The 15,816-nt window shown below is 34.7% G+C and overlaps 1 protein-coding gene across 1 annotated transcript in view; it reads left to right on the forward strand.

Moving 5' to 3' along the window:
- Positions 1-15,816, forward strand: part of CNGB3 (cyclic nucleotide gated channel subunit beta 3) — a 148,067-nt gene that overhangs the window by 7,207 nt on the left and 125,044 nt on the right. The window contains exon 3 of the mRNA XM_025922889.2: positions 5,857-5,983. Within this exon, the coding sequence (XP_025778674.1) occupies positions 5,857-5,983 (127 nt within the window). The remainder of the gene's footprint in view (positions 1-5,856; positions 5,984-15,816) is intronic.

The raw sequence follows: 15,816 nt of genomic DNA on the forward strand, positions 1-15,816 counted from the left end.
TCACTTTCTGTAACTGTCAACACTATTCATCAGACAAAGGATAAGGTAGGAATATAGAAACAATGACAACAAAATGAGAGAAACTTTTCAAAAACTATTAAAGCATGTTTTTCTGCTTCATCCAAAAGAAAAAGGGGAAAAAACACCTTATATAGTAAATAATTACAGCTATTGAACTTAAACATTCCTTCAAAATGATATCTGATATGAACAAAAGAAATGAGAAATGAGTGCTGATTTGGCAAGGCACAGAGACATAATCAGGACACCTTCAGTGGCAAGGGCTCAAGGCTAAGGAAACCTCTGGATAACTGGAACTGGAAAACCATTTAAGGGACAGAGCCAGCCCTGGGAGCTGATTGCTTTCTCTGCCTTTCACTCATAGTCAACAAAGCTTTGCATTTCTCTCTGCATATCTACTTTGGGCTGCTCTTACTCCCATCCTATCATTTCGCAGTCTAAATTCCAGAGAGAGCAGGCTGACTGATTTAGATAGCAATCATTGTTCCCACTGGGCAGAGTCCATGGGAACCACCCGGTTCACCACCCAGATCACCAGCCAGCTGTGATCTGGCCATATTCTTCAGGTCAGGTGCCCAGCTATGTGCACAACCAATAACCATTCCTGTGTATTATACAGAACAGAGCTGCCTTGCTGAAGATGGAGAGGTAACGAGAGCTGATCAGCTAGAAGGAAAAGTTAGGCATAGAAATTATACTTTGTTTTAAATATCAAATAGAAGGCCAAACTCTGATAAAATTCCTTAGTTTCCACCTGATTAATAAGCTAAAAACTTAAGAGACACTAACCAATGTGGATGGGATGAATTTTTTTTTATAAAATACCATATATTTTATAGTTTGCATGATTTAAATATATTTGTATAATTCAGTTAAATCAAACTATGTTTTTAGCTTTTTTCTCTGCTAAAGAATATAGCTAATTCTGCTTTCCTGATTCCTGAAACACTCTTAAGTAAATAAAAGCTTCAGCATGCCTCATATATATCAATGTTATGCATACCTGAAATAGTTAATATTTTTTTTTAAAGAAGATAATTTACCCTAGTCAAGCCGGTGGAACACTTTGTGTTTATACTGCATTTTTCTTGAATGGAGTCTTTATCTAATCCTCACAGAAATCCCCATGACAAAAGTATTTCTCATTTTATGGATGACGAAACTGTTATAGAAAAGTAACTTATCTAGAGTCACCCAGAGAATTAGTGATGTAAGGATTACAGCTCTGTGTTTCGTACCCGGCACCGGTAACTCACCACACTCCTTAAACCTGCACATAAAATGTATTTTCTAGATGAATTAATCCCAGTACAAAAGTCCCTGAAACAAAGCATGACATTGAGAGAGAACAGGATCTCTCATCCTGACACAGTACCAAAGCTACCTTAGATGGATCTGTATTCTTTTTTGTTTGTTGATTTGTTCATTTATTCACTTGTGATGATGTATCTTAAAGTTAAAAAAAACTGCCTAAATATAAAAATCCTTTCAGGACTTTTTGGCACATTAAGGCTGACTAGAAGACTTCTAACCTCTGACCCAATGCAAGGACCCCATCTGGGTCCTTCATATGGGCTCCAGCTTCTGCCTGTATACCTCCAGCAACAGGGCTTTCATTGCCTCACAAAGCCATATGTTTCACTATTAGACAAGTTTAATTGTTAGAATGTTTGGGATTTTATTTGTTTTGGAAATCCCAATGATGGATATTTCTTCTGCCTTCTGGTATACACTAAATAAGTCTTTTCTATACAGCAGCCCTTCAAAGAATTTGAAATAACTGCTAGGTCACTAGTTAGTCTTTAGCTATTTTAGACCCAAAGTTTCTCCACAATTCTTCATATGAGATGGTTTCCAGAACTCTCAGTTACTCTGACTCCTTCGCCTCTGGATTTTTTATAGATTTCTTCAACACTTCTAAGGTAAAGTATTACATTTTTCAAATCTGTTACATTTTAGGACTCTCCTTCAGGTTCTATTCTATACTCATTGCAATAATGTTTATCAGCTTCCTCCATGTCATTTGACAATCCACAAAGATATAATAAAATTTCAAGTATGATCAACATGTTGTAATTAAAATTATTCTAAGAGCACTATATATTCTGGCAACTATAAAACACAAGCTGAGTCAAAAATACCATCTTAGATACCAGAAGATAATCATTAATTATACATTTCTTAAAACTGTGTTATTATTTTATTCCAAACGTTCATTCATTAAGATGAAATTGATAGTATCATTTATGCATCTAATCAAGGTACTCAGGCTTAGTTTTTGTTAATTCACCTTCCATCTAATTACTCAGATATTGTTGGTGTCCAATAAAAGGAAATTTGTTTTTGAGATAGAGCTCACAATGTATTTGGTGTTACAAGAGTTAGAAATTCAACCAAGTGATATCTCACCCACATCAAATATTCCAACCAATGAGAGCATTTTCAAGTCTTCCCCTTTTTACATCCATAAAAAAAAACCAATTGAATCAACACCTGTCTAATTCACAACCTTATTCCCAAATCAGTTTCTTTCTTTGGATTCCTCCTTTTCCAGCAATTATTTAGTGCCACTGATAAAATGTGTAAGGTTAATGGCTTTCTGCATCACTTATTTCCTCACTTGAAGACAGAAGCAGCTGTTTCACACCTGCACAGCTCTCCACAATGCTCTCCACAATGTGCTACTACAAGGGGACAAAGCAGTTTAGAAGTGTATTACAGAGGCCCAGTGTGAGATGCTGCCAGGCCGAAGACAAAATCAGCCAGGTGTGTGGAGGGCAAACTCTACTCATTCTTGCACATTCAATAAAAGCAACCATATCAGAACACTTTGACTCCAGATTTTACTATCTGCCATGGGCACACATTCCAGGGCAGAACTTGACCAAGTGTACTGATGAGATCTGGCAATTTCAGAGCACAGTTGGCAGAAAGACTTACACTATTCATTTGGGCAGCTACAAACGAGGGGATCCTGCTTTCCATGTGTGAAGCTGGGTAAAACTACAATGTGAGGTTGACAAAACTTCACCCAGATGCCAGAGCAAGATTTGCCGTGTATTTTAGATTTCTTCCATGATGAGGATGATGCGAGCAATCTGACCATCTGTTCCCACAAACAAATAACATGCTGCATGGATAAAAAGACACCCACACTGAGTATAGTTGACAGGGATTCTTTTGTTTTAAGTCCTCATGAGTATGTTTAAAGTTGTTCTGCTTTGAATCCAAGAACGGGCAATAACTGGTTTCTCATCTTCATCGACAAACTGTGATTAAGGACTTATTTTGTAATTAAAATGTTTATCCACAAAGCAAATTAGGTTGTAATAAATTTCTGAATAACCTAGACTTGTATTAGAGGCAGCGTCATTTTAAAAATTTTTTTTTTCAACGTTTATTTATTTTTGGGACAGAGAGAGACAGAGCATGAACGGGGGAGGGGCAGAGAGAGAAAGGGAGACACAGAGTCGGAAACAGGCTCCAGGCTCTGAGCCATCAGCCCAGAGCCTGACGCGGCTGCCATCAGCCCAGAGCCTGACGCGGGGCTCGAACTCACAGACCGCGAGATCGTGACCTGGCTGAAGTCGGACGCTTAACCGACTGCGCCACCCAGGCGCCCCAGAGGCAGCATCATTTTAGAAGGGGTTGGTAATGTCTAGAGGAGACCTGGTAAGGTACAACGATCTACTTAGAGTTACTTTAATCCAAATGTTATTATGATAAACAAAAATTCCTTATCAGAAGAGGAGAAAAGAACTGTTGCAGAACAGTCAGTCATTAATTGGTGCTAGCAGAAAAGTAATAGTGTAAATGTAATGCATATGCTGTAACCTGAATGACTGATGGAAGTATGTGATGCAGCTTATATTCACATGCCTTTCTAAGAAATAGTCAATAAAAGCCCCTTAAGAAAGACTGTTTTACATATTCTACTTGTTATATATTCAGGAGGGGTTTTTATGATTATTTTACTCACATTTCATGCTCTATTTTCACTCCTAATTTGGGGGCAGGGATGTGGGCACTCCCAGAAAAATATATGGACACAATGGTTCATAACTCTTTTTTTGGCCCAGACTTCTTGGAAGAGCTCATGTTAATCTTAAATCCTCTCCATGCAAAATTTGCATAGGTAACACAGAGTCTCAAAAGTTCCAATCCATGAGTTCACTAGATCTCTGTGGCCAGAGGTTAAGAACTTTGCTCTCAAATATCTTACCATAATTAACCCAAGTGTTTGTGGATATAGGAAAAAGATTTTGCTGTCATTTTCCTAGGCAGAAATATGTAGCATAATGTTAGAGATCTGAAAAATGATTTATTTTTTGGTTGGATAAAGAGAAATGGGAAAATATGGCTTGACCCAAATACATAGGGAAAATAGATATTTCTCTCTTATTTCTACCAAAAGCCTCTTAGTACAAAATGACATATTGAAAGTGCAATTTTTTTTAACTCTGAAATCTGTTCAATACTGATAAGCTCACTAGTGTACCACATGTGCTTGTATAAAAAGGACCCTATCCTGCACTCTCAGTAAGATTCCATACACGTGGAAACATTTCATCTGGAATATAGTCTTTAGACAGAGACTCCAAGGACATGATTATAGTAACGATCCTTTGTATCCTAAGTAAAGTCAGGAATTCAGAGGGTTTTCATTTAAACATTATGCTGTGGTTTCCATCTTCTAGCCAAAATTACTAGAATTCCAAAATAAATGTAGGTAGGAGATACATAATGAAGAAATCTGTTTGGGGAAATCCAGGGGTTTAAGCTTTCTTAGTCATAAACCTTTCAAAACTCTAAGTACTGAGTCAATTTTATGATTGCCTTTATTCCGAAAACATGTTCCTGAAAAATTTCATATATTGGCAGGTTTTAGGCAGATCACAGGAATTTTCATATTAAAGGGCTTGTATGATAAGAGCTTTTGTGAAAGTAAATGATCGCCCTATGATTTATCATTTTTGTGAATTCAGATTTTCAATACTGGATTGGCTTAAGTTTTTTCAATTATAATTTATTACAAAAAATAAGAGTTATCATTTGGGCATTGATTCTAATTTTCTAAGCACAGTACATCCATTTAAAAATAAGTTAGAAACTGTGGACAATGAATAACCATTGAATTGTGTTCATTCTATTTCTTTGCTCCTTCTATATTTTCTTTTTACATTAAGCAATTTACTTAAATTTTCTCTATAATCCACATATTTATCAATGAATTGATTATTCTCTTGGTACACTACAATTTAAACTATATTGTAAATTGTTTTTATAAGCTTGAAGGAAAAATTTTAATTTTTGGACTGAAAATGAAGCTAGTACATATTAGTTTGCACTGCTTATTCAGAAAAAGATACCATAACTAAAGATGATCAAACCAAAAACAAAGATTTTATTTAATTAAAAAAAGTTAGAATGCAAAATTCTGAAATAATGTCAGTGACATCACTTCTGTCTATTTTATTTTTCTGAATTTTATGAGGCTTCAATTTCAGCCACAAATTATGAATAATACTTTAGCAGAACCGAAATACCTTTTGAATGGATTACTCCTTACTAATCTCAGCTTTGCTAGTTTCAAAAAGTAATATACTATGAACTTTTTGTTTCATAATACAACTTAAATATACTTTTCATCAGCCTGAACGTGTCTACAAGCTAACTTCTCCTGCATAAGATCCTACTTTGTTTAGCAGGAATCCTAGGGGAGGCATTCCTAAGACTGTTTTGGAGAAAAAAACATCCCTGTAACTTACACTGTCCAATATAATTTATCAACAGTGGCATATATTCTTCTGTCTATATGTTGTTTCCTTTCCATAGATAAAATCTCTGAGAAAAATTCACTCAAAGATCTGACCACAACCCCTGACCATCAAAATCCAACAGAATCAAAGGGAACGATGCCAGAGCAAAAGGAAATGGAAACTGGGAAAGAAGGTCTAGTCAGGTAAGAAGTCAATAAAATACATAATACCTGTTAGAGATATTGCTCAGCCTTCACTGAAAAATTCAAACACCTGTTACCCACTTTAGCTGAGCAAAGGCCAGGGCAACAATAGTCACATAACACAGGGGAACTGGTTAAAACTAAAAGATTGTTTCTGTCTAGTTCATTGTCCCTTACTAGCTAGTCCTGGCCACTAACCAGAGGATTCCTAGGCAACCATGTGGCTATAGGCCAAATCACACCAACAAAAACATTGCAGTCACATGACTGAGTCATTAATATCATCATGGAAACAGCCTACATATTTACTAGGCATGAATTTTAAAAAGAAGGAATTGAAGAGATTGTACGATTCTTCTTTGAGTTCCCAAAGAAATAACTATTTCATTTTGTAAATATTTTATTGTTTGATTATTATTTCCGTTTATCAGCTAAAGAAAGTGTGGCATGATAACCAAGAATAATTACAGAAACAGGTAATCTTTATGCCAATGAAGGAATACAATTTTATAAATACTTCCTACAGAATTATTGGAAATATCCCAAAAGAGATGACAATTTCAATGTGAATCAGTGAATCCACAATAAAACACAACTAGGAGCCCCTTCATTTTGCCACTTCTTGGCATGCTATTATGTGCCTGCTCATCCAATTTGAATTGCTTAATTATAGTTAATATAATTGCAATAGGCTTATGAAACAATAAAGCATACTCTTCTTATTTAACAGGCAAGAAGAGTTGTCATTTAAAAAGAAATTAGGAGTATCTATTCCTGCCCCCAGCTCCCCCTCCCTACCTCTGTCCCAGCAGCTCTTCCACTGTGTTAAACCTTGTGCTGCCAATAAGAGTTACAGTGATAATCTAGGACCCAGTGTGTTGCAGACTGAACAGTAGGCATCAGAAAGAGAAAGTGCATTTTCAATAAATACAAATTTCGCTGTAGATGAGATTAAACACAAGTTCACTCTACCACGTGCACACACACACACACACACACACGTACACACACACACACACACTGTATGACAAAAATTAAACCTGGCATATTATTTAGGCAGAGAGATGTTTAAACTCTGGGTAAAGACTAAAATCTTATAATTGGGGTAATTATTTATATTATTTTTATAACGTTGGTGTTTACAGAATGATTTGCAGTCTTTTAGTGGGTCATTGTTATCTTCACTCTACAGATAAGCTGCCAAGGCACAAGGAGGTTAATTAGTTTGCCTATAGTAATAGGGTCAGCTCAGCCAAGATTAGACTGCACAGGACTCAAATTCCTGAGTGGAACTTGTTCCTCCCTCTCACCAGTACACTTACTTTAATCAACAGCTTAACCTCTGAACCAGTCTCCTTCTACTGTTTCTTTTAGTATATTTAGTTTTTTGTAATAACCAGTGGTGATAGGTAGGTTTTCAAAGGACTGAAGTAGAAGCCATAACTAATGTGTTTAGGGATATATTCCTTTTAACCCAAATCCATTGCCAGTATTGTACTTTTACTCTTCTGAGATATGAAAATGGAAAACTTTCAGTTACCCATAAATTGGGTCAATCAGCATATCTCAAAACCATAAAACTCCTTGACATGACCTCTAAGACCATGCCTGGTTCATCTCTTCCCCTACTTTCCTATCCCTCTACTCCAGCCACATTGTTCCTATTTCAGTCTCTTGTACTTGTGAATTGATTATTCTCTGGAATAATTTATTATTCCTTCTGCAATTTAGGCAGCAAAGTAGCTTGAAAATTATTGACAAACTGAGTAAATCCAAGTTAGCTTAAAACTCTTACTTTTTATTGTGAGATGTCCAGTCACACTTTTCCTCAGGATTGAGTGAAAACCACCCTCACTGAAGGAATAACTTTAAAGGTCACTAGAAGTTCTGGTGTCACTTTTGACTAATATTACAGGAATCCTAATGTTCCAGTACCATGTACAACTTAACCAAAACCTTCCTGTTTTAATTTCATAGGCATCAATGGTACCATATCTAGAATCCTAACTAGCAGAGCTTTTATACATCATTAGGAAATATCAATGATAAAATAACTTCAAATTGGAAGTGTTATTTTACAGTACTTTAAGTGATTAAAGATCATTTTGGTATTGCAGTTATTAAAAATCAACAACTTCAACCTTGAGCAATGCCAGGTTTTAAAAAGTTTTTTTTCCTAGAAAAACACTAAAGATTTGATTGATTGAAGGCAATACATGCTTGTGAGTGACTGATTCCCACCTCAATTTTTTGAATTTGCAAAAAGTTATATTATTAATAAATAAAGTTTAAAAGCATATTTTTTACTCTAAGTGTGTTTCATTACCTTCTGGTTTAGGTCCTGGATTGAATAGGGATTGTGTGTCTAGGCTGATCAATAATTATTAAGGAGAATGCATGTTATGGATTTCCCTGTCTCTGTGTGTGAAGTGCAGTTTGATATTATTGGTTACACTCTTAATTTCTGTCACACTCAGAAGATGCACAGAGCTGGATAACAAGAGAACTAACTAACTAACTAACTATAGATATAGTACCTATATACACTGCATAGTCTGTATATATATTATTTAACAGATATTAGGAATTGGATCACATGATTATGGAGGCTGAGTAGTCCCAATATCTTCAGTCAGCAAGCTAGAGGACCAGGAGAGACAATGGTGTAGTTCCAGTCTAAGTATGAAGGCTTATGAACCAGAACTACTGGTGTAGTCCCAGTCCAAAAGCTGGCAGACTTAAGACACAGGAAGAACCAGTGTTTCAGTTTGAGTCTGAGGGCAAGAAGTTATGTCCCAGCTTGCAAACTGGAAGAAAGTTCTAACCAGAACCCAACTATTCTAGCAAGCTGTTCTTGGACTTCCAGTCTTTAGATCTGCAAGAAATAAGTTTCTGTTGTTTATACACCACCCAGTCCATAGTACTTTGTTACAGTAGCCTGAACTAAGAAAGACATCACCCAACCCAGCCCTGAACTCTTTAACATAGAGCCTTTGTAATGTTTCCGTATGACAAGGGTCTCAAATATTGTTTTGTAAGGATAAAACAGTATAGATATATGTTTAAGCTAAATTTGGATATTGTGTCTATTTACCTATGTATATAAACACAAAAAGGTGAGTAAAATTTATATTATTATTATAATGATGTAAATTCCTAAAATAAAAATCACTTCTGTGATTTTTTTCATCCAGCCTTCAATAAGATTCTAAATAAAGCCTAAAACTAATTTTATAGCCACAGTAATAATATTTATCACAAATACATGTCAGCCCAGAAGGAGATATTTTTCAAGATATCCAAGTATTACATGTCCACAGTTCTGACTGGAATCCATTTGTATTAAACCAGCTTTCTTTCTTTATTCTTTCTTTTTATATCCTTTCACAACATTTTCTAAATTGTCTAACCAGGGAAAAGAAATTCTTTGCAAATCTTCCCTGAAAAAAGCAACCAATTCATTATCTTGTCAGATGAATCATTTAGCTTCTGAAAGACATGGAGTTCACCCCTGGAAAGTCCCATTGATGCCATTTGTCCATTACCAAGGAAAACGGCCTGTTTCTGGCATTCCATCTCAGCACATTCTTATTTTTTAATATAAAAAACTATATTTTGATGGACACTAATGAATAGCAAGCAAAAGAAGATGTGTTTTGCCTGGATACATCAAATAGCTATGTCTGGAAAAGGAGACAGAGTTGAATGGTTGATAGGTTAAGTGGTTAAATGATGAACAAGCAAGTGAGTGAAACGTTCAGTGCCCGTGACTGGGGTGCACTGCAAGACTGACTTTTACAGTATAGTATATGACTTTCCATCACCATCACTACCCATAATGCCAAGAAGGAAGGTTATTTCTATGAATAGTCTTCTTTGTTCATAATAGCAATCAGTCTCTATTTGGGTGGTTTTAAAATAGGCAATCATTTCACAGCAGGAACAATGAGAACAGAATAGAATTCAGAATCTTATCAGCACTCATAAACACTGCCGTTTATTGTCTTGTAGCTAGAAAAAGCAAGAGTCACTGCAGTAAAGATGCTTAAAAATCCATATGTGATTTTATAGTTGAAATAGAAAAGGAATGTTAGCTATCAGGTTTTCCAAAATAAAATACAATTTATACTTGAATGATTTAAAAGCTTGTAAAAAAAATGAAAATCAGTTACATATTTACCAATTTTATGTAATGCATAAGAAAACTATGCACTATTACTTTTAGCCCCAAATTTAAATTTTCCTCTGTGGTAAGCGATATCTTTATAATCAGGCATTGCAAACACTTTAACAACAAATTGGCATCTGTTTTTAATAATGGCATCATTTTTAATAATGACTGCTAAGTGCTATTTCTAATAATATGGCAGACTAAAGGTTTATAGAAAATTATTTGAGGAGAATGTAATTAAAATACTAGATAAAATATGAAACCTACATTTGAATGCATGCCTGAGCTGATAGAAAATAAAATCTGTTGTTAGAAGCTGTCATGAATTGGTGTTTACTCTGAGAATTTATTCCAAACTTTGTGGCCTAGATTTGAGTTAAAATGTGTCATCAATGAGAAAAAACCTGGGGTTAAACTGCATATTAGGACAGGTTGGGGACTCCTCCATAAAACTAGGATTCTGAAGGGTAACTCACTGGAAAGTAAACTGTCTTCCAGAGAGAAATAGTCAAAATAATATTTGTCTCTGTCTGGCCTTCAGTGGAAAAAAAAGAAAGAAAGAAATTTGAAATGGGGGAAAGGGAAGAGAAGAGAAAAGAAGAGGAGAGGAGGGGAGGGAGGGATGAGGACACACAGGAAGGAAAGGAAGAGAAAGGAAGGGAAGGAAAGAAAAATAATTCTTATCATAAGCATTATTCAAAGAGATCTGGAACCAGAATTCCTATGACATCTGTATCCTAGAAAAAAAGAATGAGGCTAAAATAAAATATTTAAAATGGTTAAGTTTAAAAACTCAGACATCTGCCCAAAACAACAAAATTTGGAAGGAAACAGTCTTTTAAAACTATGTCTCAAAGTATCCCCATAGATAAAGTTCTAATAAACATGAAATCACAATCAAAAATTACTAAACACTGGGGCACCTGGGTGGCTCAGTCAAGTAAGCATCTAACTCTTGATTTTAGCTCAGGTCATGATTTTGTGGTTAGTAAGATTGAGCCCCATGTCGGGCTCTTCACTGACAGTGTGGAGCCTGCTTGGGATTCTCTCTCTCCCTCTCTCTCTGCCCCTCCCAATAAAAATAAATAAATAAACTAAAAAAAAATGACTATACACAAGAGGAAACAATAAACTACAGCATCAGACTCTCAATGGTAAAATTATCAAAAACAGAACATCAAATAAGTATATTAAGTATATGTAAAGAAATGAAAGAAAAGATTTAAAATAAGCCAAGGGAACAAGAAGTTGTCAGAAAAGACAAGGCATTTTTGCAGTTGAACTAATTAGAACATCTAGAAATGAAAAATATAATCCCTGGGGCTCCTGGGAGGCTTGGTCAATTAAGCGTCTGACTTCGGCTCAGGTCATGATCACGCGTTCATGAGTTCGAGCCCCACGTTGTGCTCTGTGCTGACAGCTTAGAGCTTGGAGCCTGCTTCATATTCTGTGTTTCCCTCTATCTCTGCCCCTCCTCCATTCTTGCGCTGTCTCCAAGAATAAACATTTTTTAAAAAGAAAACTATAACCCCTAAAATTAGGAAGTCAGTGAGCTAGACAGAAGATTAGATAGAGTTGAAGAGTCAGTAAAGTGAATGACAGATCTTAAGAAACCACCCAGAATTCTACCATGGAGAAAAATAATGGGAAAAATATGAGATTCAGAAGCTGGGAGGAGAGTATGAAAAGCACAAAATGCATATAATCAGAATTCTAGAAGGAGATATTAAATAGAATGGTGGAGAATCAGTATTCAAGAAGAGAATATAATTGATGAAAAATAGTAATGCTCAAATTCAGTAAGCCAAATGAATACAAAATGAATTAGTCCTAAATATATTCTAATAAAGTTTAAAAGTGCAAAGGACAAAATAAAACCCAAAGATCTTTAAATTATCTGGAAAGAAAATACAGACTACCTAATATAAGAGAAATGAACCAATATGTGACTAACAGTAACAATGGAAACTAGTAGATAGTAGAATTGCTTTACCAAGATTCTAAAAGTAATAGTCAACCTAGAATTCTATACCTGGCAAACTATTCAAAACTAAGGGCAAAATATAGACATTTGCAGTCCAACAAAAATGAAGGGAGTTTAGACAAATCTTAATACATACTGCAGAGAAATAAAAATGATCTGAGAATGAAAGACTTAAATTGGATTAGTCAAGGATCAGTCAGGAAAAATGATTTGTTCTAAATATTTCAAAAGAAAGTAATTAAATACAAGGAATATGGTAGTATAAAAATTGTTGTAAGTAAGGGGTGAGACAGCAAAGTTCAGGGATAGAGATTGCAACCCATTAATTAGGTGAGCTCAGAAAATAGCTACCAAAGCCACATCTATCCCTTAACTCCAAAACTGGAGCCTGGTAATAGAATATGGAGTCTGAAGAGTGTTCAAGAAGCAGCTGCTGCTTCTGAGGAAGTATGCTGTGGTTTTCTGCCAGGTGAAAACTGAATTGTGCCTTCCTTTCAACTTCCAAATCTCCTACAAATGTCTTTCATTGGTGGAATCTACATCAGAACCTTCCTGGCAAGATATTCTCAAAAAGAAAGTTTTCAGGCTTTTGGCCACTATAATAACATGGGAGAGTGTAAAAAGGAACAGAAAGGCTCTTGATCACAAATAGACAATCCAGCATACGGAGAAGTGAGCAAAGAAACTTCAAGAAGTGAACAAAGAAAATGCAAGCATGTGGATAAAATAGAAAAATGATAATAATAATAATTACATTGACACCATAAAGCAATAACAATAATGTCCAAAGTGGGGATAAAAATTTGAGATAGAATTAACTATCCTCTCTACAGCAAAGTGATTGGCATACAAAAGAATTAAGAGTTTGATTAATTTTAGAACTTCTTAATTAAACATACATGTTAGGGGTGCCTGGATGGCTCAGTTGGTTAAGCATCTGACTTTGGATCAGGTCGTGATCTCACGGTTCATGAGTTCAAATCCTGCATCAGGCCCTGCACTGACAGCACAGAACCTGCTTCAGATCCTCTGTCTCACTCTCTCTTTCTGCCCCTCCCCAGCTTGCATTCTCTCTCTCTCAAAAATAAATAAACATTAAAAAAATTTTAAACGTACATGTTAAAATATATTTGAAAAGCACTAAATTAATTAAAGCAAAGTATTTATCTCCATCTGCTAAACTTAATGGTTTTAGTACCACAAGATAGTAGATGACAGAGAGAGAAAGCATATAAGCAATTCTGCCAATTACAAAATGAAATTGGTAATTCCATACTCCTAAAGAGAGTGATTTGAAAATACTTCTGTTTATTAATAAAGCAAATATTTTAAAAGTCGTTAAAGATATACTATCTTTGAACAACACAATTAACAAAGTAAATCTAAAGGACATTTGGAGGGGTGCCTGGGTGACTCAGTCGGTTGAGCATCTGACTTCAGCTCAGGTCATGACCCATGGTTTGTGGGTTTGAGCCCCACATCAGGCTCTGTGCTGACAGCTCAGAGCCTGGAGCCTGCTTCAGTTTCTGTGTCTCCCTCTGTCTCTCCCCCTCCCCCACTCTCTGTCTCTCTCTTTCTCTGTCTCTCTCTCTCTCAAAAATAAACATTTAAAAAAATAAAATAAAACAAAATAGAATAAAATTAAAATAAAATAAAATAAAATAAAATAAAATAAAATAAAATAAAATAAAATAAAAAAGGACACTTGGAGAACCCTTATGTCCATTCTTCACTAATGGTATTTCTTCAGTAACTGAAGAATATACAGTTGCTTCAAGCTTATGTAGAACATTATAAAAACCCATGATATACTGTGCCAAAGAACACTGTCAAAACTCCCAGGAGCTCTTTAAAAATACAAATGTTTGTATTCTACCCTCAGTAATTCTGATTTCATTGGTCTGGAGTGCATCCCAGACATTAGTATGTCTGAAAACCTCCTCAGGTGATTCTTCTGTACATCCAGGATGGAGAAACATTTCACTAGACTATAAAGTAAGTGTCAACAAATTTTAAGGATTTTATGTCATATTAAGTATATGCAACCACTATGCAATAAAATTAGAAGTTAATTTTTTTTAAAAACCTAAAATTTGGAGAAATTTTTCACATAATTAAGATTTAAAATACACTTTCAAGTGACCTTTGGGTCAACAAATAAGTCAACAATAAAATAAGAAAATACTCAGGAACAACGATGAAAGTACTGCATATCAAATTTATAGAATAATATCCATCAGGTATTTTTGTTTTGCTTTTCTGTTTTGGGTTTTTTTCCTTTTTCTTTTTTTTTTTTAACTCTAAAATTTGATTATAAAGTTTGCTTGGAAGAATAAGCAAAAATGGCCAGGAAAACCCCAAAAAATAATAGTAGAGGTGATGGTAGTCCTACCAGATATTAAAACCTATTTGAAATCTCTGCAATTAAAGAAAAAAGTGTGGTATTGCCACATGAATATATAAACCAATAGAATAGAATATATAGAAATAGCTCTAACTGCATATAAAAATGTAGTGTATGATAAAGTTGGCATCTAAAATCAATACAAAAACTGTAGATTTAAATAAGGGGTATTAGAGTAACTGGATAGCCTTACAGAAAAAAAAGAAAAAACTAACATTGGATCTGTTCCTCATGTTCTACATGAGGATAAATACCCAATAAATCAGAGATTTAAATGTGAAATAAACTATACAAGTACTAGGCAAAAAAGTTACAAATTTCTGTATACTGTGGAAACATACATTAAGTTCTAAGATTAAAAATTCAAAAACAATAGAAGTGCTTAATCATTTTACCATATTAAAAACTGCATTTAAAAAATCAGAAACAAAAGAAAAAATCAAAATACCCAAATATGAAAATTCTCGTTGCTACTTTCTTGGAGAATTAATCATTTTATTTTAAGGCTGATGGCCAGCATTTAAATTTTGTTTTGCATTAAGATACTTGAAAATTGTTAATGACTCAATCAACTTGATATCTTTGTGATACGTCACTACCACAATTTCATTTTCTTCTTTTCAAAATTTAATACCAGAAGCACAATGTACTTAATTAATAACAGAGTAAACCAATATATAATTTAATCCCAGGAGTAAAACAATGATCCTGATTCTCAATACAGTGCAATATGAAGGTCCATCTTTCCCTCAAAAATAAAAGTAACTATCAGTAGTGAATATATAAGCATATATTATAAATAATATTCATATATTATGAATATATTATCCATATACATATAAGTGTATATCTGATGGCAAATTACTTGCTAGAGCTTCCATCTGAGCTTTCTACTCTAAAGTCATTAATAATGCTGCCAGGAATGAAATGTATAGAAAGATAAAATAGGCTAGTATCAGAAACAACAAGAGTAGTTTACTAGTAGGTGATTAGACATGAGTCAGCAGACAAAAGACAAAAATTTTGTGAGTATGCATAGTACGTAGCCTTGAGAGAGGAACAAGGCTACAGACAGTTTGTTGTCCCATTTTAAATCGTTTCACTATTGATTATGGAGAGGCAATGAATCAGTTGCCTGTTGCCATAAAAATAGTGAGCAGATAAAACTTGTATCTACTTTGTTTCTCTTAGCATAGAAAGAAGGAAATTAGACACTTTTTATATTTTTTATGACACCTAAGTCTGACTTTTTAAAAATGGGTCTTCTGGGGCAC

This window comes from Puma concolor, chromosome F2 (genome assembly GCF_028749965.1).
Source record: "Puma concolor isolate L17-30 chromosome F2, mPumCon1.1.hap2, whole genome shotgun sequence".
NCBI classification, from domain to species: Eukaryota; Metazoa; Chordata; class Mammalia; order Carnivora; family Felidae; genus Puma; species Puma concolor.